Source organism: Haplochromis burtoni, unplaced genomic scaffold (assembly GCF_018398535.1).
Source record: "Haplochromis burtoni strain Fernald_Lab_line unplaced genomic scaffold, NCSU_Asbu1 Contig_520, whole genome shotgun sequence".
NCBI lineage: Eukaryota > Metazoa > Chordata > Actinopteri > Cichliformes > Cichlidae > Haplochromis > Haplochromis burtoni.
Window position 1 is genome coordinate 13,390 of NW_024582881.1, and position 23,693 is coordinate 37,082.

The following is a 23,693-nucleotide window of genomic DNA, read 5'->3' on the forward strand; positions in this document are numbered from 1 at the left end:
TGGAATAAAACAAGTTGAAGGTGAACAGTTTCACCCCTGACTTGTTAAAATTAAATCAATTTGCTTTAAACAGATGCCTGCGTTCCCAAAAAAATATTAAAGTTGTTGATAAAATGCATTGAGTGGTCAGTACATGCTGATATGAGCCATTTATTCAGTGTAAACAACCTGCTGAATCTCTCGTCTCCTCCTCTGACGGGCGGTACAGGTCCACTGATGAATACAGCTGCATTCAGAGAGTTTACAGTATTTAATAATCCAGTAAAGTCCAGTTTCAGAACCTCAGACTGTTGTTTGGACACATCGTTTGACCCTGTATGCAGAACAATGTTTGTCACAGTTGGATATTCATCTGCAATTTGAAGAATTCTCTCCTTCAGGTTGTTGACCATATCGTTAGGAAAGCAGGAGGACTTTAGTGTTCTTACCGCACATCTTTTACGGCAGAGTCACCCACAATCAGAGTTTCAGGCCTAGCCTTTAGCTTTCCCTGTGGCCTTTTACTTTTCAAAAGATTTTCGGATCTTACTTCGCTACTTTTAGATGGATGGTTGTCCGATATAGATCCAGGGTTAGTTTTAGTTTCTTTAATGGGAGGTATTTGAGAAAGAGGTGAGATTGAAGAACTCCAAACCAACTATTATAATATAAAAACTTTGCTCAGATAAACATACACCCCAATGTCTCTTCATGCTACATGTGTCAGTCATTAGACTATTATGCATGTATTCTGTGTTGGTTACATTATTAAAAACAGTTATTAACAAATATTCTAAGTCTAGTTTTAAATAATATCTCAATCAAAAATGATTCTTTTTTCAGATTTAGTTATAGTTTTTAGTTTGATTTTGGTTAACTATGTTAACCTTGCTCGTTTACTGATTGTGGTGAATTCATTAACCTGAAATGACTGCGTCTTCTCTTTTACGTGCTTTACGGTAATTTTCTCTTAGAAACGGAAGTCTCAATGAGAACTTCCTTAGTTACAAGACGCTCGCACTCCGATTGTGTGTTGATTTTTTAGCTTGTAGCCTTCTTGCTACGTTTTCCAACGTGTTTAAGTCATAAAGACAAAATTTATTTGACCTTTAATTTAATTTTACTGTGACGCGAGACAGCGGAGAAACTCTTCGGGTAAAGTGTCCATATTCCCGCTCGTTTTTCATGGCTCTTTAGAGGAAATGACTTCCATCCAGTGGTGTTTTTTACCCCTTATATTGACGGTCATATGTGGACGTCTGGCACACGGAGCTACAGACCCAGTGGGGAGTTCCTCCATCAGTGCCACCCCCGCTAATGGGGAACCGATCAGCTCTGCCACCCCTGCACCGAGCGGTACGGAGGCCGTGAACTCCACTGGTGTCAACACCACGGAGGTCCCTACGCTTGCCACCGTGAACTCCACGATGAACACGACGCTGTCCGCGACCGAAGCGCCCACTGCGGCCGCCGAGAGTCCAACTGCAACCACCGTCCAGCGTGCGGTGTCTCCACAGGGTAAATTACACCTCCACCTACATCATAGGTGTCAAACTCTGGCCCGCAGCCTAATTACATTTGGCCTGCGAAGCCATACCAAATTATTATTAGAGCTGGGCTACTGCTATTATACAGCTAATATATATATTGTTTAGTATTAAGCTTTGCTTGTTCCATATTCAGTTTTTCAGCAAAATTTGTTTGAGTCCATAAGAAAAGATTCATTCTTAAATCTGGAGGAAGATTTTTTTCCAATAAATATTAATGTTAGCCCGCGACCTTGTTCCAGTTTTGAATTTTGGCCCACTGTGAATTTGAGTTTGACACCCCTGACCTACATCGTTTGTTGAGGCGGTTAAGTCTTTTTGTTGCTTCGATCAGGCTTCCCGCTAATTACTCAAGCTAGACTTTGTGGATCTGACGGTGATACCACACCTAGCATAAGTACTCCCAAGCATGTCCAACCCTTTTCCTGATGTTTTCCAGCGTGTCTCTGTGATTTAACCCCTGGTTTCTGTGACATCGGCTGCTGCTGTGACACAGCTGACTGTGGGGTCCCTAGCTTGAGCGCTGTCTTCACTGGATGTCCGCAGAGAGCCATGTGAGTGTTGGTCGTTAGCTCTATAACACGTGTAGTACACAGCTTCAGTATTTAAAATACCATTTTTAACTTTACAGATCAGGTGTTTGCATTGAGAAATGGCTGATGTTCAGAGCCAATGTGGATTCGTCTCTTATCACAGTGACCGACTCTCTGTTTTGTGTGCAACCTTCAGGTAAATGGCATAACTTTTTTTAAAAAAATTACAGGTAAGGTCAACGTATATCATTATCGTTTTCCAACCTCCAAACAGATAACACGTCCCAGTCTTTCCCAGCCCAACCTCAGCATCCAGTTTTAGGGGACTCGTACCACTTCTCTCTACAGAAGAGTCCAACTGTAGGCCCCAGCAGAGGTTTTTACATGGTAAGTGCTCACAGACTTAAATAATTAAAACAAAAAAACGTAAGATATTTGAAATCATCACAACTTTTTTTCTGTAGGTTGATGATGTCATCCAGACATATTTCCCCAACTCCTCCGTGCGGGGTCTCCTCCGTCAGCCATCTCCAGGACCGGCAGCGTCAGCTTTTTGCATCGACCGCAACCCTGCAAGTAAGATCACATAAAAAGTTAAATGTTGAACTGTTGAGTGGCAAAGTGCTGTTACACCATTTTAAGTGCAGCCCTGCCACCTAGAGTTGCTTCTTCATATTTACTTTGGACAGTTTTGGGAGAATTAGTTTAGGATATTTTCTACAGATGTCTTAGACACAGCAGCCCAACTCAGACGTGTGGGTTTGTGGCAGTATACATGACAGCCTTTTATACTGGGGAGGCCAGCAAGTATCCTATAACTGACTCATCTCTTAGCCCCTCCTGATCAAGGACCAATCTCCACATTGTGTCCCAGGCTGAGCCCAAACACTGTTCAGAGGAAACGCCGCAATATCATTCTTTCTGCTTGTTGCCATAGGTGACGGTAGGAATGTAGACTGATTTCACACTCAGCTCTCTTGTCACGACAACAGTCCGTACAGAGACACCACACCAATTTGTGTGCATGTGGGGGTGCTCAGAGGAAATCTTGCACATGTTTTAAGGCTCCATCACTACTAAACAGGTGTTTACAGGTGTTAGAGTGATGTGTGCTGCCATCCAGGTGATGACTTTGTCAGGAAAAGACTTGCACACAACCACATTCTGCTCATATTGTACTGTAAACAATGTCTTACTTATCAAAAGTTGGTACACACATGCAGAATTATTACAACAACACGCTGTTTCCTACGCCACATTTTATCCACCTTAATTCCTCCCCTTCTTGTAGAGTTCTTGAGGTCTGTGTCTCTGTCTTGTGCACGGATGGTGACTCCTCAGTCATGCATCACAGATCCAAGCCTCAGCGCCAACTCCTACTTCTCCGACCTGCATCTCGTCAAGGTCAGCGAGTTCATTTGCACTAAATCCTTTTAAGTGCATGATTAGCTGTGAGACTCACCGCAGATGGACTAATATCGTGTTTTTCTGTGACAGATCCCAAAAGCTGAGATGGCACCAGTGTTAGATTTTCTGGTAAGTCGTACAATAAATGCGCTTTGACACTCCACTTAATACTTTGTCTATAGTACATGTACTACACTGGAAAGGCAAAAATAGGACTTAATAGTTGTTGCTGGGCTAATATTTCACAGTTATTGATTATTCTTACAGGCTAATGTTTTCCTGACTGTTTTAGATCCCAGTGACCAACCTGTCAGTTTGGCCTTCACCAACGCTGCGGAACAGCTCCTGTATTAATGCAGTGCAGAAGGTGAACGAGTGCACAACTGTGTGGTGAACCACGAGTGCTCAAGTGTGTGACGAAACATTGACGTTGACTCTGCTGTTTCTGCCTTTCCTGCAGGTGAAGTTTGTCATATTTTACACCGGCAGAGGGGAACTCGCAAACGCAATGGTTGATGTAACTCTAGCCGACGTGAATCAGAGTCAGCTGTTGCTCCAGACGCACTCCGTAGAGTTCCAGGTAGAGCCAAAAGAATTTAAAAAACGAATTTTAAACAGTTTAATGTGCCAAGTAATGTCGTTTTTCTCTTTTAGCTGACCAAACCGATTCCCACTCCCGCAATACTGAACCCTGCAGTCGGACTTAAAGTTGGATCTCCTCTCATCGGTCGCTTTTTAAAGGAAGCGATGCCTGTATCCTAACTACAATTTTAAGATTGTATCTTTTAATTTATCTGCCAAGCTTCGGGGAAGTTTGGCTCCTTAACAGTGAGCCAGCTGACCTCACTGGGGGTGTCACAAAGTGGGACCTGTTCCCCTGATACAACCACGCGAGCGCCCATCCTCTTCACGCACAACATCATCACTGGCTGCACATTCAGGTGAGTCTGCATTATTTCTTTTTGCCTCTGTTGTCTGTGGTTCTAGTTAGCTTACATTAGGACAAGTGGAGATGTCGCTAAAATAATGAGCAATATCCTCTGCTTTTTAAAAAAAAATTATTTCCGTGCTACAAGCTCTCCAGCCAACGACTGCTCAGAGCTGCGCTCGCAGATTTATGGGATTTTGCAGGGACTTGCTACTCCTGATGAGATCGCCATGAGCTCGGGCTCCCAGCCAGACTGGGCGAGAGTCCTCACACAGGAGTGTCCCTTCAGCCTGCAGGTATAACCGAAATCTGACCCCCATACACCGTTACAGCTGTTCTGGTGTCTGCAGCAGCACCTAGTGTCGGTGCTTTGTATCTCTCCCCAGCCAGTCGCAGCAATTCAATTCAGTTTTATTTATATAGCACCAAATCACAACAACAGCTGCCTCAGGGCGCTTTATACTGTAACCCAACAATCAAACCCCCTATGAGCAAGTGCTTCCTGTTAAAAGGGAGTTTTTCCTTCCCACTGTCGCCAAAGTGCTCGCTCATTCAAGATCATCTGATTGTTGGGGGTTTCTCTGTATTATTGTACGGTCGTTACCTTACAATATAAAGTGCCCTGGGGCAGCTGTTGTTGTGATTTGGTGCTATATAAATAAAACTGACCTGAGTATCTGTACACAGACACGTTTCACAGAGACATTTATGTTGTTCCTTCTCAGGAAACGTGTGAATCAGGCTGTGTCCTCCCTCACTCTCTCTCCATCGAAGTACTGTGGGCTCGCCTGGGTCCCCTCGACCTTCCCCAAAACTACATCCTAGGGGCCAGATACCTTTTCCAGTGTCAAAATTTCAAGGTGTGCTCTCTACATCTCACTTTTTCCTCTGTTTTTTCTGACAGATTGACCTTTAACATTCCTCTCCTCCTGTCTTTATTTTTTGTTTTCTTTTTCCCCTCAGTGTCCTCTGTCATCCTCTCTCGCTCTGACCACCAGAGTTACGTTCGCTGACAGCACAGTCTACCCAGAACCCCCCAGGGGTTTGCCTCAGCCTTTCTGGAAGTTTCCTTTTGGCTTCTTCACGAGAGGCTCTGCTGAGCTGGACGGCCACATTATTATGAACAGCAGCAGCACAGAGAAGGTCACATGGAGTTTAATGCTGCTCACAGTCATGTCACTAACAGGATTAGAATTCCTCTGCAGGTAACTTGACGGGTAACTGGAGCAGCACTGGAACTCGAGGAAAAGTTTTCTAAAATACCTAATTTATTGTTTCAGTTATTTCTCAGAAATAAATACATTTTCACAAGACAGTTTGAGTCATTTTTAGACTGCATCACTGCGGTAAAGAGGCACTGTTTGCACACAGCTCATCTCTCTGCGCCTCCTGCTGTCGCTGGTTTCTGTGCGTTTCCTTCTTTTTCTCTGTGACGCGCACATAGTTGAGGAGATTGACGACTGCAGCGGGAGTTATACCTTCCAAGCGAGTAGCAGCTCCCAGCTGGAGGACAGAGCAGAAGAGTCAGTGCATATTTTTTCTCTTTTATTAAAATAAATATTTCACACTATTATTTTGAAAGGAGTGGGCTCACTGTGCTCGGTCGAACTCTGTCCAGGATCTCTCGAACTTCGTCGGAAAGCGACACCGGCAGAGAGAAATAGTCAATGTCCTGCGGCAGGGACATGTTCTCCTCCCTCTGAATTCTCTCGATCTCTTTCTTGTTTAAGTCGCAGTGAGGCTTGTACACAGCTGCGTGACAGACAAGAGAAACGTTTTAGCAAGAGTTTTATTGTAGATTAACATTTCAGGCGGGGTTATTTTTTTCTTACCTTCTATCTTAAGTCTCTGTGCGAATTCCATAAAAGACGAAAGGCTCTCAGGGAAGGCAGATGCCAACATTTCAAAGGTCACGTCGTTGTACTGAAGAAGATCTAAGCCACTGAAAAACAAACATTAACCGGAAACATTTTTAAACTGTTGTGACATGAAAAATTAAATTATTAGCTTGGCAGATATCTATCGCTCACGTCAGTAAGGTGCTCTTGGTCTCACTGATGGGAACACTGGGAAGCTTCTTCTTCCAGCTCGACGTAGACAGAAAGAGAGCCTGAAGGGCTGTCAGTGCATCCTGGAGGCTGTTCCTCACTCTTAAAGACTCCTGGTAGCGCACGGAAGACACACATCCCACCTCCTCAAAGCCTGATGGGAAACAAAAGGTAATGAGAGGAGTAAAAGAAGGGGAAAAAACAAAACAAACGCAAGCACAATGACACGGTGGAGACGCTACACCTACCCTTCGGGGTCAGGCGGAGGTCGGCGTTGTCCGGCCTTAGAGAAGTTCGAAACTCGGCCCGGCTGGTGAACATGCGGTAAGGCTCTGTCACACCTCGACTCACCAGGTCGTCAATGAGAACTCCAATATAGCTCTCTGTTCGAGACAGCGTCACTGTGGGCATGGAGAGCGCCGAGCAGGCAGCGTTTGCTCCCGCCCACAAACCCTGCTCAGATAGAAGAAGAAAAATCAGTTGCTCCTAAGCTGCTTCCAGCTGTGTGTGTGTGTGTGTGTGTGTGTGTATGTGACTGGTGTGTGTGTGTGTGTGTGTGTGTGTGTGTGTGTGTGTGTGTCGTGTGTGTTCTTTAAGGAAAGAAGCAGCTACCTGTGCGGCAGCCTCCTCGTACCCCGTGGTTCCATTGATCTGACCGGCCAGAAACAGACCTTGAGTGCTCTTCACCTGCAGCACCGGGCTCAGCTGAGTGGGACACACAAAGTCGTACTGCACGCCATAACCTGGAAATCCCAGAAAACAAACATTAGACTTTCAGTTCTGGAAACCAGCTTACTTCTGTCAATCCATTTTTTTTAGAATTAGGGAAGAATTGAGGGAACTGTCACTGCTCTCACTTGTTACTAGGCAGATCAAACAGGATCTAAAGACCTACCTGGCGTGTGGATCTCAGCTCTGCGCATGGGAGGGATTTCTCTGATGAGGCGTAGCTGTATGTCAGGGGGCATTGTCATGGACAGACCCTGTGGATACAGGAGGTCAGAGGTCACGCCCTCGGGCTCCAGCCACACCTGGTGGCTTCGGCCTGGAAAGCGCAGCACTCTCGACTCGATGGAGGGGCAGTACCTGTTAGAGACGAAGACTGCACGTCATTCCAATTAAGCTCGATTGTTTCAGTTTTGCATAAAAATTTTATGATACACAGTTACACTGATGTTTTTGTTTTTGTGGCATTTTCTTTGCAAAAACCTTCGTGTTAAAACGAATCTACATGCTTTATTTTGCATTATTGAGCAGTAAATGATGGAATAACTGAAGTGATTCCTTCTGAGTTTCAACGTTGAGTCCAAGTGTTGTGTGTATGTGTATGTGTGTGTGTGTGTGTGTGTGTGTGTGTGTGTGTGTGTGTGTGTGTACCTGGGACCTTTGGTGTCTTGCTGTATGTGACAGTTTAGTTGAAGGCTCTCCCTCACCACTCTCTCCACACCCGGTGTAGTAAAGGTGAGGTAGCAAGGCAGCTGCTCTTCTGGCTACAGAGGGTTACGTTTCAAAATAAAGCAGGAGGAACAATAAACTAGACAGTGAGTTAAAAAATAAAAGTCCATTCATTCAGCTGTACCTTGCAGTGGGTGTGGGTATTGAGGAAGCTGAAAGGAGTCGGGTGACTGTCGGGGAGGTGAAGCTTAGCCAAAGACAGGTCTACTGAGTCCTTCACAATCCTGGGAGGGGTACCGGTCCTCAGTCTGCCTGTCCTTAGCCCCAGCCTCTCCCTCAGCGTATGGGACAGCCCAGCGCTTGATGGAGCGTCTCCAATCCGACCCCCGGGGGAGGTAGTTTGACCCACAAAGAGGGAGCCAGACAGGAACGTACCAGTGGTAAGAACCACTGATCTGGCTGAGATGGCGTGGCTGCCATTAGCTGGTTGTTCAGGAAGTGCAAAAAACATGAGAAAGTAAATTCAGTGTATAATATGTACCGTTTGCCATTTAGGTCCTTGTCCTTAAAAGAGGTAATCTGCTGTGTACCCAAACGTATCCCAGTGACTCTGTGGTGCCCGGGCTCCTCCGGGTTTGGTTCTGTTACCAACAGCTCCTCCACTGAGCCCTCCACCACGGTCAGCCTGGGAGTGGACAGCAGCTCGGACTGAAGAAAAAAATATGTAGAAGACAAACATTTTAATTCACTCGCAGACAAATATTTTACTTTAATGGACGAGTAATTCAAGTTTTGGGTTTTTTTCTTAACCTGAATGAAGTCTCGGTAGCGCTGACGGTCCAGCTGGGCTCTCGGACCCCACACGGCAGGCCCTTTTCTACGATTCAGGATGGAGAAATGAATCCCAGCCCAGTCCCCTGCCCGACCACACAGCCCATCCAGAGCATCAACCTCCTTCACGAGCTGGCCCTTCCCTACTCCTCCCAGGGAGGGGTTACAGGACAGAGCACCTGTGGGAATATTATCAGAGAAGTCTAGTTTTCCCTGCTGGAGGAAAAAGAGCTTCTTTGTTTAGGTGTCCCTTTATCCTCACCGATGGTGTGAATTTTCTGCGTGATGAGGAGTGTTTCAGCCCCAACTCTGGCTGCTGCCGCCGCTGCCTCGGTCCCTGCGTGACCCCCGCCCACCACGATGACATCATACTGATGTCCGGTGAGGTGACCGACATGTCTGGAAACCGGTGAGAGGAGACTGTGCAGGAAGGGAAGTTTCTTTCTCAACATGTGAGACGCACACCTGTCAGAGTAAAAGTTAAATGATGGTGTATCCCTGTTAGATACTCCATTACTTTTGTGACCCATCAGCTTTATTTCAACTCTCAACTTGGAAAAATAACTTTGTTGTTTACAGTGGGTAAAATAAGCAATGAACATGTCACCAACTTTCTAAGTAAATATATTTCTAAAGGTGATTTTGACATAAAAAAAATCTCACCAGATTTCAGTAACAACCCATCCAATCCACACATCCAAAGAAATCAAAACATAGATGCCATGATGACAACGGCTGAAATCTGTCAGTAACTGGAAAATAATCCTGGCATTTATTGCAGATTAATATCAGCTGGTTCATTCCAAACTTGACCTCAGTTTCCTGTTCCTGACTAAAGTAACACCAGGTGTGGTTTTGTGCTGCTGCAGCCCATCTGCTTTAAGGGTCCACGTTATACACACTGAGAGATGCTCTTCTGTGTACCTGACTGCAAGGAGTAGTTGTTTGAGTTACTGTTGCCTTCCTGCCAGCTGGAAACAGTACGCCTTTCTCTGACCTCTGGCATCAACAAAGCATTTTGGCCCTAAATCTAATTTAATTTTAAAAATTTGTTACGTTGAACATGTACAGCTGTGAATCAAACCGCATCCTCGCTCCCTGTTAGTAAGAGCACAACGTACAAATACGTAAACAGTTTAAATACGGCTTCGTTTACTCAGCGCACGTGTGGATGCACAACAAACTCTCCCCTCAGGTTTGAAATGTACTTACGGTTTATTTGGGAGAAGGCGTATTGTTGTTTTTATTTCAGACTCTCTGTAGCAGAAACTGAGACTAACAGAAAGGCAAAGATCATTTAGGAAAATTACCAAACTCCTGCTACATAAGTCTCCCTATGGAGGCCGCCATGATGTCTGTAGCTCACAACCGTAATAACTGGTTTACAGACGCACTGAAAAAAACGATGCTCAGCATGTTTCAGCCTTTCGCCTGTGCTGTTGGTGTCTTCGTTTTGTTAATGTTACAATCATGAATCAAATATAATAAATTAATAAATAAATACATGCGATCAATACAGATAGGAAAAAAATAATGGGAGATGATTAAATTAACAGAAACCAAGGTGGTGATTTGTAAACAAAACATTAAGTGTTCTGTATGGTGACTGCTACGTTTACAGCAGGGACCACCCATCCTTGATTATATCAGCGATACAGTGGTATCGATTAAGTCCTGATTTAATCAATGCACACATTCTTCCACGTAAGCGCGCTCACGTCAACGCCCCCTCCCCCTTTCAGCCGGTTTGCAGTCAGCCGCGCGCGGATTCAGTCAAGCTGTCCTAGCGAGAGGAGGTGTTGACCGACCGCAGCAGGTTTTCCAAAGGAAACCTGAAAATCTAAGTTCCACGGCAGAGGACAGTAACGCCGAGCAGTAATTTTTTAACCGACGGTTCAGCGGTGTTGGATTTAAGGCGACGCGGCCGAGGATACAAAGTAAACCCCGGAGGGAGAGCGTCCGAAGTGAGCCCGAGGATCACAGCTAATGCTAACCTAGCCAGCCTTGGCTAAATAATTACACGGAAGCTGGTGTAATTTTTAATTGTCGCTTGCTTTGGCGTAGCCTGTGTGGTTGTAGAGTAGATAGCGTGGGGTAATTTGTTAAGTTATGTGTTCGATTTAGTTATATTATCGAGGTGTTTTTGCTTTTACATGTTAGGCCACACGCGACTGGTGTTCACCTAGCAAGATTAGCCACAATAGCCGGGGAGGTTACACCGGCTCTGCGCTTCTTAGGGCAGCTGATAACTGCTAAAGATAGTTCGCTTTCAAAGCTACTTCACATAGGAGGTATCGGTGTTTTTAAGTGAGCTTACACTTGATACTGTCTAAGCCTTGTGCTTCGCAATGCTGAAACAACAGCAACCCGGATCCGGCGGGAGAAAGGCGTCTAACGGGACATCGGGCCCTGCCGGTATGTCTTCTCCAGTCAGCGGGATCAACAACGCCAACAGGGCACCGGCTGGAAGGTAAGGGGGCTGGGATTTTTCTTTCAGGACAGTCCGGGGATTGTCCCGTGACTCAAAGGCCTACCGGTTAAAGCGCTGTTTCCCAGTGGGCGTAACCCCAAAAATAGAGCTTACCTAGAAGCCAATGGGATTCACTCTTCTTAGATTGGCATCATATGTGGACCAATCAGCATGCTCGAATCGAACCTCAACCGAATCAGCGAAGTGGCGAAAGCTAGGAGTAGCAAATCAGCATAGAGGTGATACAAAGTTTATTTGGCCTGTTTTTGGTTGAGAAGGGGCGAAAGAGAGGGGAGGGAGAAACTGTTTACATGTATAACCTCACGTCCCAAATGCTTAATAAAAACGCCTGATACAATGGCTGTGTTAACATTACACAGTTGTTATGACCAGTACGAGGTCGCGTGTGCTGCTGATTTGTGAGATGAGCGCGTTTACTGAAGTCTTGTTAGCTCCGTCTTTGTTTTGTAACCGAGCATGTAGCAAGCATTGATACGAGCCACAGTGGCCATTCACGGTGGAGTTACGTTTAGCATGCAGATTGGTCTACATCACCCTTTCATGGCTTTTCCAGTCGTATATCAAACGTCTTTGGGCAGAAATGTGTTTTTAATTTTCGATTTAGACTTCCTGTTTTCTATCTTAAGGACGCATATTAAAAAAAAAATTCAAACTAAACTGACATACGTTATTTATGTCTAATTATATTTTATTTATGTCAGCAGTTATTATAGGGCAAATTGGATTACGAATATTACAGAGAAACCAATCAATACCCTTTCAGCAAGCAGGCAGTGAGAGTTGGGAGAAACATCTCTTTAAACAGAAGGAAACCTACAGAAACTTGCATAGCCAGGCCCCGGGGAGGGTCGACCATCTGCCTCAACTGGTTGGGGTGAGGGGAAAAGGGAGAGGGCAGGGGAATCAACAAACAGTGTGGTAATAAACACTGGGGAGAAACTTGAAGCTCTAGAGCCAGACATACCTGCAGTGAGGTGAAGGGGGATGGGACAGATTGGGGGGGGGGGGGATTAATCTGTAAACAAATATTATTTCTTTAAAGAATATCTATGTTCGGATGCCAGTGTTTTTCCTTTAAGTCACACAGTTAGAGTGCGTGGATTGAGAATAAATTAACTGTGGAGCTTTTCTGGTGAGCAGGAGTGACATAAGAACTTGTCCTGCCACTCTGAGTAACTTTGTCTGCTTCTCGAATAACCAATTTTTCTAGTGTGTGATGTGGACTGTGACACTGACTCCTCAGACTTAAACAAGTTCTTTTCCTTCTGAACAGCGAAACGTTTCTGTTTTGTTTTTCAGGAATCGATCTTCTGCAAAGCCATCATTCCAGTCATCTCCTGTAAGTATCCCAATCCACAAAACTGCAAATACACACTACATTTTTAAAATATTCTTGGGAGGGAAAATATATGGCGATACTGGGTAAATTTTTATAATAATTAATAAATTTTACTCATTTAGAAGCATCGCTGGTGTAAAACCCATTTTATAGGTCAATGTATTAAGCCCTTTGCCTGTGGAGTCAGATATGAGTATGACCTGTGTTTGATAAAGTCCTCCTCTGTAAAAGGGCCATTGAAAGGTTTATCTACAGCTGCTCTTCACTCAGCTGTGGCTGATTGCATTAGCTGGTCTTTACTATACCTGATCCTATCCACAAAGTTACTCTGTTATGACCAGTCATCAGATTGGGGTTAAAACTGCGTGTGCGGTTATGTGATTGTACACAAGACTGTGGAGGTTGGTTAATATCTGATACGGCAGATGTAAAGGATCAAAAGTGAAAGTAAAGGTAGTTGAGTAAGAGTGAAATTAAAGAGTCAAGCTGTCCAGTCAGCGCAAGAACACACCAAGGACAGATTTAATTTTTTGAAAAACGCAACCAGGGAACAAGTCATTGTTTAGACACTGGCAGCTTCTAAAAGTGGAAAGATATTGAAATCAATATAAACGTTGGCGTTTTTGAGGCATTTGAAAAGAGGTTTTACCCTTGCCTCGTGGATTGTTCGTCGTGTAAAGTAGCCGAGGTGGCCAGATGTTGAGTCGCGGTTCGACACTAACTTTAAATCCAGTGACACGTCTTGAGTAATTTATGATTTCTTCTCTCCACCACGTGTAAAAACAAAAAGTCTGTTATATGGCACGGGACGTCACCTTTAGCGTAACCTGTGCAGAAAGATTTTTACCTTACCTGCTCTGGACTAATTGCAGGATTTACACACGGTCATAGTCAGAAGACGGTTTAAGCTGATGATGTAACGGCATAGCTGCCGGGTCGGACTTAAAAAGCCAAGTTATGACGGATTAACTTAAGACCAGGAATAAGCACTTCTTGGTGCGAAGGGCCTCTGAGGGTTAATGGTTAACTCTGTTCTAGTTTGTCAGCGTCAGCCCGCGTTAATTTCAATATATTGCGTCTTTGTAAAGCTTTGTTTTGAAAATCCTTGTTTCCCCATGTGTAGGTGTTTGAGGGTGTCTATAACAATGCCAGAATGCTTCATTTCCTCACAGCTGTTGTGGTGAGTCATTTGGCTGGTTGTTGTCTTCTTCAGACCATGTTATTATTATTATTATTATTATTATTTATTTTGTAAACAATAGTCTTAGAGGTAAACTTGCCTACTGTAAAGGCACTCTTTATTTCATGGTGGGATCTGTACACTGGTTAAATTTGTTTCACTTTTTTATGCAGTTTTTCCACAAATAATATAGCAGTTATTGATTTAATACTGATATAAACACTTCTCTGGTTAGCTATAGTTTTTAAAGACTGTCTTGTCTCTCTCAGGGATCCACATGTGACATAAAAGTGAAGAATGGCAGTGCATTTGAGGGCATATTTAAGACTCTCAGTTCTAAGGTAAGATGCTCAGGTCACACAGGCATGCACATCAGTTTGCCGCCTTATTCGGGCAGTGCAAATAATCCTGTCAGAGTGATGGTCATCTTTTCTGTGGTTGTTTAATACTTGCTGAGCGCTGAGTGCTTTCTCAATGTCCTTAGTGCGAGTTGGCTGTGGATGCTGTACACAAACGCAATGAGGAGGAAGGCTCAACATCAGCTCCGCCACGGAGGGAGGACATCACCGACACCATGATCTTCAGCCCCTCAGACCTGGTCACGATGATCTGCAGAGACGTCGACCTCAATTACGCCACCAGAGGTATGAAAATGCACGTGTGCCGAGGGTCAAGTCAGGGCAGGCTCTGGGTTTCTGCAATCTGGTTAAAAGAATGTAAACGTGGCGCTTCTTCATTCAGTTTGAATGGCTGCAGATGTAATGGGGAAACTATTTCAGATTTATCCACCTTGTTTTGACGTCTTCTTGCGTTTGATTTTTCAGACACCTTCACAGACACAGCCATCAGCTCCAGCCGCATCAATGGAGAACATAAAGAGAAGGTTTTGCAGAGATGGGACGGAGGTGACAGCAACGGAGAGAGTTACGATTTGGAAACTGATACAGTAAGTTTCATACTCTGTCAAGTTTCTGTGAATACAGACTGTTACTTATTGTTAACTCTTGCGTTGATTCCTTTACTAGCCCATTAATCTCCCTTTTTTTTGTCTCCAGTCTAACGGCTGGGATGCCAACGAGATGTTTCGTTACAATGAAGTCAAATATGGTGTCACATCAACGTATGATTCCAGCCTCTCAATGTACACGTGAGTTACTGCAGCAGTTTGTGAAATACGCCAAAAACATTCCCTTAACTAGTCAGTAAGGTTATAAGTATCAGTATTTTTACTGTAGGACACACATCTGACACAAACATGCAGATTAAGTCAGTTTTTATTTCTCCCACCGCCCAGTGTACCGCTGGAGAGGGGCAACTCTGAGAACTATCGGCAGAGGGAGGCACGCGCTGCCCGCCTGGCCCAAGAGATTGAGTCGAGCCCCCAGTACCGCAGTCGCGTCAACCTGGAAAATGATGAGGGCAGAACCGAGGAGGACAAGTTCAGCGCCGTGGCGCGGGACGGCAACGATCGAGAGAGGGGCCGTGAGAGCCCACGTGACAAAGAGCGGGAAAGGGGTAGAGACAGTCCAGGAGCCAGCAACAGGTGAGAGGAGGTTTATTCTGAAATGCTTGTCAGGAACATAGATATAAGGGTTGTACTTATTTTAGGTGTTCACTCACTTTTTTCCCCCTCTTTTTGTGGGGGGGTTCCAATTTAAAGCTAAAGAGTAAAGTTTGAAATGCGTTTGCTCCCCTCTTTTCTCCACCAGGGAGGGCAAGTACATTCCATTACCTCAGCGTCAAAGAGAGATGAACCGGGAACGAGCTGAAAGAGGCTCTGGCGGGCCTCCATCTCACAATCGCCTGAGTGGAGGTTACCGCTCCAACCCTCCATCTTCCTCGTCCCCAAAACCACCCCTGCCCTCTGCAGCTGGGCCCCAGCCCGGTGTCACCCCCTCAGAGAGAAGTAGCCCTCTGTCGGGTCGTGTCGGTGCCTACGCCCCTCACCACCCACAAGGAAACGCCAGCCCGAGTCCAGGCTCCGGCCCAGCCAGCCCCTACACGCCTGCTTCACCTGGCGGCCCATCATCCAGTTCAGCTTCCGCTTCAACTGTCCCGTCCCCAGCCAGCCCGCCCGCTCCACACGGACACACGGTTCCTCATTCCCACTCACTCCCGCACTCGCTGTCCGACGCTAGCAGACCAGTTAATGGAGGTGAGTGTGTGAACTTTTATCACGATCGACTTCACAGCTGTAGCATCTATGCCTGTCGCTAAAGCAGATGTTTCTGTGCTTTCAGTTGCTGCAAGGACCTCTCCTAAAGCCCAAAGACCTCCACAGTCAAGCCGGACAAGCCGCACTCAGAACTCTCACGCTCAGTCCACAGGTACAGTGACGTTCTGGTCACCCCCCATGTTAATTATGAAATTCAATCAAACTAACTTCACTTTCAATTTTCTTCCAGCTACTCGTTCCCCTAAATCAGGCTCTTCCCAGGACACACCTTACTTGGACACATCTTCTGTCTCGCTGCCTGCTCAGAAGACATCAGGCCCCGCCCCTCTCTTCCCTGTAGATGGTACAGTCTCTCCTAATGTTTGTGTTCATAGAACAATTTTAAAACGAAAGTTAAAGCACGAGGCTCTTAACAGTATGCATCAGCTTGGAATTAAAAATTCTGCAACTAACTGGATTATTGTGCCGTTTTCACAGTGAATGAGATCCTCGGTGTAGCTGCAAAGGAACGCTCCGGCGAGAGCCCGAGCACAACAGAGGAAAGCAAGACGAGTAAAGGTATTTAAGTTTGGTGCTGGCTAAACGCTGGAAGTGAGCTTTTTGCCTAGTTACGCACCCTTTGTGTTGTTGTTTGAAGTTCTCAAAACTCTTTTCTCTTCCACCAGCGCCGTCGGTTCAGCAGAGGTCCCACATTGAGGAGCTGCGAAAATTTGGCAAAGAGTTCAGGGTAAGAGTGTTTCAGCGATGTGTGAAATGAGAAAATCCGTCACCAATCACAAGGCTGCGTGCTGACATCAGTGATGTCAGACCTCCATCCAACATCACTCCCATCTTAATCATGCTGTGATGATCAACTTTAGCAGATGACGCTCAATGCTAGTCATCCATCTCGGTCTTTACAGTGTCACTGACCAGTAAAAGCTTTTATTCGATTGAACTGCCACAGTAACAAAGTAAAAAGGAAACAATGATCAGTATTAAATTATTTTACAACATTGGTGTCAGCCCAGCAATTCACAGGCAGTACATGTCTAAAATAAAAGGCACATAAGATTACAATACTCGATTGTTATTAAATGTGACTGAGCTGAAAGTTGATTATGACATCAGGCTGCTGCAAAGCCTCAGATTAATGTGTTATGACTCTGTTTCTGTGCACATTGTTGGATTGGACTCAAGATTCTTGTGTTTCACAGTCTCCTTTTCCACCTTTTCTTAGCAACAGTGCTCCTCATTTGGATACTATTATGACCTATTATAGCGGGATTGCTAATCAACACATTTTATATTCTTGTGAACTTAAATTAAACCTCAGTAGTTATAACAGGCTCCTCAGTTGTGAGGCTTTTCTGTCATGTCTGATAGTAAATTAATTATTTGATTTGTTGGATGAAACAAACAATTTTGCTTTTACAGACCAACTGCTTATCCCTCGACTCCTTTTTATCTTCCAGCTCCCACCCAGCGGAGCTAACTCCAGCTCTCCCAGTTCTCCTGCAGCAGGGACAACCCCTCCTGCTGTAAGCGAGGTCAGCCAGCCCAGCGCAGCCAACCCCGCGCCATCAGACGCTCATCCTCCATCAGAGTCTAAACCTCAGCCTGCAGCTCCCAGTCCTTCCCAGACCCAGCCTTTGCCAGCCGTCTCCGAGGACCCCTCCAAGGACACTGCAGCTACACTGGGCACCACAACAGCTGCCGCCACGGCACCCCTCTCAGACAGGCAGTCCCCAGCCACCCCTCAGCCTGCCAGGACCCCAGGAAGTGAGGAGGTCAGGTCCGAGGCAGCGGAGAGGACAGAAGGCGTAGCAGAGTGAGTTTAAATAAAAGGACTAAAGATTTCTGACTGTGAACTCTGTGATTTTTTTTTTTTAACTCAGTTTATTGCACTCATCATAATTTATAACAACTATTTTCTCTTTTGCAGCCAAGTAAAGAAATCAACCTTAAACCCAAATGCTAAAGAGTTCAATCCTATCAAACCTCAGATGCCTATGGTAAGACACTTGGATCTGTTAAGTCATTAATACTTAAAAAACACACCCAGAAATTAAGATATTATTTCATATATTGAATCTATATTTATTTACCCGTGATGTGTTTCTGACAGACGAAGCCCAACACTGCGCCCACCCCACCTCGGCCAACTCCTCAGAGCCCCGTGGTGCTGCAGCATCCAGGAGGACAGGGGCCGCTCTACAACCCCCAACCCTACCTCTCCTCCTACATCTCACAGATCCACTCTGTGCCGGTACGCAAGCCAAAAATAAATAAACATGGTCACTTAAGGCGTCTTTCTCTAAATGTCGTGCTTAACACCTTCTACAAATATCTTGCTGGCATTTGAAACATGCCAATAAAATGCTAAATATTCACGTGGAACTGCAATCGGATACTGTTTGCAGTTTTTCTTTTCACATTAAAGCCACAGTTCTTGTGCTCACCTGTTGATCTTTTTGTCTTTCAGCCCCCACAAATGTATCAGTACACCATGTCTACAGTGGGCCAGGGAAAATACCCCAGAGCAAAAGGTAAATGCAGCGTGTGCTTTTTATATTGTTTCCCACATATTTAAAATGAATTTCCTGTCAGCTCTTGTCACAGGCTTGACTTTCGGCTCCAGAGAAAGTGCTGACTGTTACCTCAATGTTAACCTTGAGTTGTGATCTGCTGTGAAACACAGAGCCGTCATGCTTTAAACTTGCAGAAACGCTTAAATCAGAGACGACTGAACTCTGGAATCTGCAGTGAGGAACGGGAAAGATGGTGTTTTTGTCCTCCATGTTTCTGTTCTCTTGATGATTGGCTCCTCTCATTAGGCTCGATTGTGGCTCAGCGCTCTGACCATGGTTCTTCAGCACCCCCCATGCTGCAAGCTGCATCAGCTGCTGGGGCCCCGCTGGTAGCGTCCCCTTACCCCCAGTCCTACCTTCAGTACAACCCTCAGCAGTATGGCCAGCAGCAGGTCATCCAGGCCATGACACCCTACCCTGGACAGGTAGCACGTCTGCCCTCCAAACACATTCTGTAGTCGGGGTTTTACATTATTTCTCATTCAGCAGAATAACACCTTTTTCCTTTCTTTTCTCCATCCTCAAAAGCCCATGTACTCAATGCTGCAAGGTGGAGCCAGGATGATAGGTCAAGGTGGGGGTCCCCACCCACAAGCCCTCGGTCCACCAGGAGGGCCCCAGTTCTCTGCACAGGGAGATGGACCTCAAGGCCCACAGCAGGGCATCTACGGTGAGTGGAGATGGATGTGAACGAGAAAATATCCAAGTGACCCGAATCGATTGATTTGTAGATACAGAGTCGACCCTGACGTGAATTCTCTTCCTCTGTAGCTCCACAGTCATTCTCCCATCACACAGGCGCAGTTCATCAGCCTCAGCCCTCCAGTACACCAACAGGCAATCAGCCCCCACCCCAGCACACTGCACCTAGCCCTGGACAGGTAGGACGCCCCCGAAAAGGAGAAGGGACCGTCCACCTGGTCTGTGCAGTGTGGGCTGCTCATTGCTGCTTTATGTCAACAGCTTCGACACACCTTACATTTTCAGACTGGATTGTGTGAAATATGTTCAGAATTCATTCCAATTATATCTGTGAAGGTTCTCAATCATCCAGGTCATCGTTGTCTAAGGCGCTTGGGAAGAAAAGTGTCTGGACTTCTTTAAGTTGCCGTGAACAACCATCTTTGAACAGAGTCTGCCATCTGTAATCCAGTTTTGGATAATAGATGGCAGACACCTTAGCGCCCACTCACATCCTGGGCCATTTGATCACATGATACGGTGGGGCTAGGTTTCACAGTGAGCTCATCCAAAACCTTGGCTGATTGTGACCTACACCATTTTTCACACATTGGCTCGTGTGATTAGTTAGAGGATCAATAGGGGATCCATTGTCCCTCTTGGGAGGACACTCCCACAGGGGTTAAATCTGGGACTCTCCATCATTTGACCCTAAAACTGCAGAAGCTTCTCAGATGAGAGGTAAACGTCTTCAAGCAACTTAAAGAACTCCAGATGCTTTTTCTTTTTAAGCTCCTTAGACTATGAATTCTGAAATTAAGCAGCTTGCACTATCAGGTTGATTTTTGGTGATCTATTTAGATATGTTGACTTAATAATAATAATAATAATAATAAGCTGAAAAGCATGGCACTTGTTCTAATCTCACTTTTGGAAAAGGCACATGTGCACCTTTTCCTTCTCTACAGCTTTATTTTTATGGCCCTTGATGAATTTTCACACCTTGATGTGCTTTTCAGAACGCCCAGTCGGGCCCACAGCCCCAGTCCTTGTACCACTCAGGCCCCTTGTCGGCACCCACCCCACCCAACATGCCGCCTGGCCACACGTCTCCACAGGGTTCTTACTCCATTCCGGGGTACAGCATCCATGGTCACCAGGGCATCCCACCCACCTACCCCCTTGGACAGATAGCACAGGTATGTGCTCCATTTTCCTGTTCTCCCCCTTTTCTCAGCAGGTGGTGTTTTAACTTCTGATCTAAACCATGTCAACTGATCTTGTTGTCCCCCAGGCTCATGTTCAAGGAGCCATTTCGGGTCCCCACCATTCGGGGAGCCATGGTCAGCCCCAAATAGTAATGTTGCAGCCTCAGCAGGGCCCTGGTGCAGTGCCCCAGCACCCCCAACACGGACCTCAGCAAGGAGCACACCAACACTTCTACATCCAGCAAGGTATCACACAACCCCTCCCTCAGATTTCCCTTTTATGGGTCAAACAAAGGGGTCGTTTGAAGCGCGGGCTTTACAGGCTCTGTTTTATTTTTGTTTACCTCCCACAGCGATGCAGGTCCAGCCACACCCCGCTTCCTTCCATCCGCCTGGAAACTAAAGCCTCTCTGCAACCTCCCAGATTGTTCTCCCCCTCTCCCAATCCCCGTCTGCTGGATGAGAGGCCCAGAGTGAACGCGACTCATTTAAAACAAAGAAACTGACAGGATCACACGGAGCAGAGAAGAAATCAGAAACCTCGCAGCACCTTACGCTTCTTCAGTACAAACCTCTGTGTCCGTGCGGCACTAGGAGGAGCTTTTTAATGCTAACGATGAAGGTGACAGGACGGCAGCAGCGCCTGATCCCTGGTGCTGTCCCGCTCTTCTCCTCGACTTTTTATTTACCCTATTCAGAGACACGAGGCACCTTACTGGGAGGACCAGGCGCGGAGGGAAAACAGCAGCAGACTCTTTATCTTCCAGAATTGTTTTTTAGCCTTGTACTACGACACATATGAGAAACGGACTGTTTCTCATGAATACAGGAAAGGAGGGATTTGAAGACATGAGGACTTTTAGCAAATTTTTTTTAAACTCTATCCAGTAGTTACAAACATCCCCTTTCCCCTTCTTTTTCCCTTGTAGGAAAATCTAATTAAAAAACAAAAAAATGGACAAGACAAAAAAAATTTAAAAATAAACAATGACCAAAAAATAAAGTTTTCAACTCAACTACAAAGCGTTTAATTTATTGTATTGTTAATTATGTTTTTGTCTGGAGCATTAGTTTGCCTTCTCACTTCAGGAGTTAACGACCATGAGGCACACCAATTTATTTTTCATTATCCTTTAGCAAAAGCACATTTAATTTGAGGCTGGAGCGTTTGTCATTATGTCAGGTTGAACAAAACAAAGCAAATTACCTCCCAGAGGATGCTGCTCATTCATTTCATATTCTCATTAGCTTGGATTCGTTCTGCTCACAGGAGCAAATATGTTGATTTAAAACGGTCACTAGAGGGACCCCTGCTTATACGCTAGCCTCTGTGCCAACATCACGAGGTACTCTGTCCTTGTTCTGGCAGAGAGGACTCTAGGTTAGTAGGACACTCTGCTTCTGCTTCCCCTTTAGGCGACTATGACAACATACTGTGGCTCAGTGACAGCTCTCTAAATCAATGTACTACTGAGCACACCAGCTAGCTCTACTTCAGTGTGTCAGTGCGCGTGGCCCAGTTTCCCCCTTGCCGCAGCGGGCCGGGACACGCTCTGTCAGCACGGCGGGGTTGCAGCGACCTTCCTCAGTGTGACAGCGCGTAGAGCTGCTCGGCGCTGCGCTCCAGTCGCTCCCGGTACTCCAGGTTGGCGTAGTTGCCTTCGGGGACCCCCTGCAATCCGTAGAGGAGACCCCAACAGCAGCACGCAATCACTGCGGTGCTGTCGCTGTCACCTGGACAAGAGAGATGAGAGCAGAGTGAGCAGTTAGTGTGCGTGATAATGCATCACTGACATTTATCATTTATCTTTGTGGCCATCTTAAAAGTGACTAATGATATTTTTAAAATATTATTATAAATAATAACCATCCATCTATCACTAGACTGGCTTCTTTGGTGGGGATTAATATTGTTGCCTCAGAGACAGAAGGTCCCAAGTTCAAACCCACCATTTGGCCAAGGCCTTTCTGTGTGGGGTTCACAGGTTCTCTCCCACAATCCAAAGAAAACTGAGGTTGGGTTAATTGGTGATCCTGTCCAGGGTGTACTTCTGGTTTGTTTTTTCTCTTACTAAACAAAGACACCAGATTTTTTTTCGTTCACACAGTTTGTCTCACACCTTGTTGCATAATTATTGAGAAGTCAAACAACTGGCAGCTTAATCTTCATGCCTTACTTTATCAGCTGACATCAAGCTGTCCGTTTAATGTCTGATTTACTTCTTAAGTCTTGTTCCATGTTCACAAAGTTGCTACTTTCCTTAAAACAGGGACCAGTTTTGGGTGCAATTGCAGTACAATTGTTTCTAATGTAACACATTTGCATTCCTGAGTTCAGAAATCACATTAGTTTCTAATTATCTGCACTTTGAGACACAAACTGCTTAAGCAACAACCAGCCGAACTCAGTTTACATGGGAGAGAAGTTTCCAGGGAATTTACAAGATTTCTTTGAAGTTGTACGAAAGGTTACATTGTTCCTTCAGCTGCTCTCTTTAGGGGTCACCACAGCTGATCAGCACCCTTCTGTTACACCATCCCTCTGCAGGTCCTCCTCCACTACTTCCATGAACCCTGAGGTCTGCCTCCTTTCCTCTGCCTGGCAGCTACAAATACAACATCTTTTATCCACTTTCTGTCATCTCAGCCACAATTCCCTCAATTTGTCTCCATCATGTCTCCTCGTCTTCTTTCTCTGTCAGTGGATACACCAAATACCTTCTTCATAGTTCCCTGTAGTTACATTATTTAGCAATTAGGTGAAAGTGCATCTCAAGTGGTGCTGTTAGTTTAATAACTTACGTTGTACAGGGATTTAATAATCCATTGCTTAAAAAAACAACACCTTTTTCTGACTGACTGTGTGTAAATGTTTGAAACGAGAGGAATGCTGGCTAATATATAAACATGATGGTTACTGGAGTCACTATCAAACTAAACCAAAGATTGTCAAAAAGAAAAAGCAGACTTCAAACTAAAGCTGAGTTTGTGTTAGTATAATTAAACACATATTTTAGGTAAAGGTTTTACATTTAGTGCAAGACTTCACTCACAGCTTATATTACATTACACCAGTGAGACCTCTGACCTCCATGGAAGGCGGCCCTGCTCATCAGCTCTTCCCAGTCTGAACCTGCGCCCAGCAAGGCGTCCAGCGCTATCATTGGAGCATCATGGCCACTGCGTCCGGCCCAACCTGACAAGCTGAAGCTCTTATAGGCTTCGTCTCTTTCAGCAGGGCCGTAAGAGGCAGGCCAAATCGCAGGGCCCACACCGTGAGCGAGGCCCCTCAGATCCAAGTACCTGCAGACAGGAAAGGGGGGTTCACAGCATCTACACGGTCTACCTGTGTCATTCTCTCTCTGTTAAAATGAAAAAAA

At 45.4% G+C, this 23,693-nt stretch overlaps 4 protein-coding genes across 6 annotated transcripts in view; 2 read left to right on the forward strand and 2 right to left on the reverse strand.

Annotated features, from left to right (window-relative positions):
• The first annotated feature begins 958 nt into the window (after window positions 1-958).
• Window positions 959-5,709, forward strand: LOC102301121 (tectonic-3). The gene is made up of 14 exons (XM_005947362.3): window positions 959-1,497; window positions 1,966-2,080; window positions 2,158-2,255; window positions 2,334-2,446; window positions 2,524-2,635; window positions 3,351-3,463; window positions 3,557-3,595; window positions 3,759-3,833; window positions 3,927-4,046; window positions 4,121-4,219; window positions 4,304-4,407; window positions 4,543-4,690; window positions 5,120-5,254; window positions 5,358-5,709. Exons 1-14 carry the CDS (start codon window positions 1,182-1,184, stop codon window positions 5,601-5,603), a joined length of 1,833 nt encoding a protein of 610 aa, XP_005947424.1. The 5' UTR covers window positions 959-1,181; the 3' UTR covers window positions 5,604-5,709.
• Window positions 5,710-5,732: 23 nt separating this feature from the next.
• mto1 (mitochondrial tRNA translation optimization 1) lies at window positions 5,733-10,049 on the reverse strand. 2 transcript variants are annotated; one of them, XM_042214131.1, is made up of 13 exons: window positions 9,881-10,049; window positions 8,931-9,133; window positions 8,648-8,847; window positions 8,428-8,545; window positions 8,022-8,320; window positions 7,820-7,932; window positions 7,338-7,528; window positions 7,055-7,185; window positions 6,691-6,895; window positions 6,425-6,596; window positions 6,227-6,336; window positions 5,989-6,146; window positions 5,733-5,897 (listed from the first exon to the last, which is right to left on the reverse strand). In XM_042214131.1, the coding sequence occupies exons 2-13, from the start codon at window positions 9,118-9,120 to the stop codon at window positions 5,733-5,735; spliced, it is 2,052 nt and encodes a 683-aa protein (XP_042070065.1). In that variant the 5' UTR covers window positions 9,121-9,133; window positions 9,881-10,049. The 2 variants fall into 2 exon arrangements, with proteins under 2 accessions (XP_042070065.1, XP_042070066.1); XM_042214132.1 differs by lacking the exon at window positions 9,881-10,049 and adding an exon at window positions 9,332-9,444.
• A 339-nt stretch (window positions 10,050-10,388) lies between these two features.
• Window positions 10,389-21,195, forward strand: LOC102301422 (ataxin-2-like protein). Of its 2 annotated transcripts, XM_005947364.3 has the most exons (24): window positions 10,389-10,632; window positions 11,032-11,138; window positions 12,459-12,498; window positions 13,622-13,678; window positions 13,948-14,019; window positions 14,163-14,322; window positions 14,503-14,624; window positions 14,734-14,825; window positions 14,973-15,221; window positions 15,388-15,833; window positions 15,919-16,005; window positions 16,084-16,197; window positions 16,332-16,412; window positions 16,520-16,581; window positions 17,309-17,664; window positions 17,779-17,848; window positions 17,962-18,102; window positions 18,319-18,382; window positions 18,671-18,849; window positions 18,953-19,094; window positions 19,196-19,305; window positions 20,125-20,304; window positions 20,400-20,559; window positions 20,667-21,195. In XM_005947364.3, the coding sequence occupies exons 2-24, from the start codon at window positions 11,086-11,088 to the stop codon at window positions 20,714-20,716; spliced, it is 3,087 nt and encodes a 1,028-aa protein (XP_005947426.1). In that variant the 5' UTR covers window positions 10,389-10,632; window positions 11,032-11,085; the 3' UTR covers window positions 20,717-21,195. The 2 variants fall into 2 exon arrangements, with proteins under 2 accessions (XP_005947426.1, XP_042070064.1); XM_042214130.1 differs by having other exon boundaries at window positions 10,389-11,138.
• A 117-nt stretch (window positions 21,196-21,312) lies between these two features.
• The window catches only part of adprh (ADP-ribosylarginine hydrolase), an 8,603-nt gene continuing 6,222 nt past the window's right edge, over window positions 21,313-23,693 (reverse strand). Inside the window, exons 7-8 of the mRNA XM_005947361.3 lie at window positions 23,402-23,616; window positions 21,313-22,047 (exon numbers count right to left, since the gene is read on the reverse strand). Coding sequence (XP_005947423.1) covers window positions 21,899-22,047; window positions 23,402-23,616 — 364 coding nt within the window. The 3' untranslated portion in view covers window positions 21,313-21,898. The remainder of the gene's footprint in view (window positions 22,048-23,401; window positions 23,617-23,693) is intronic.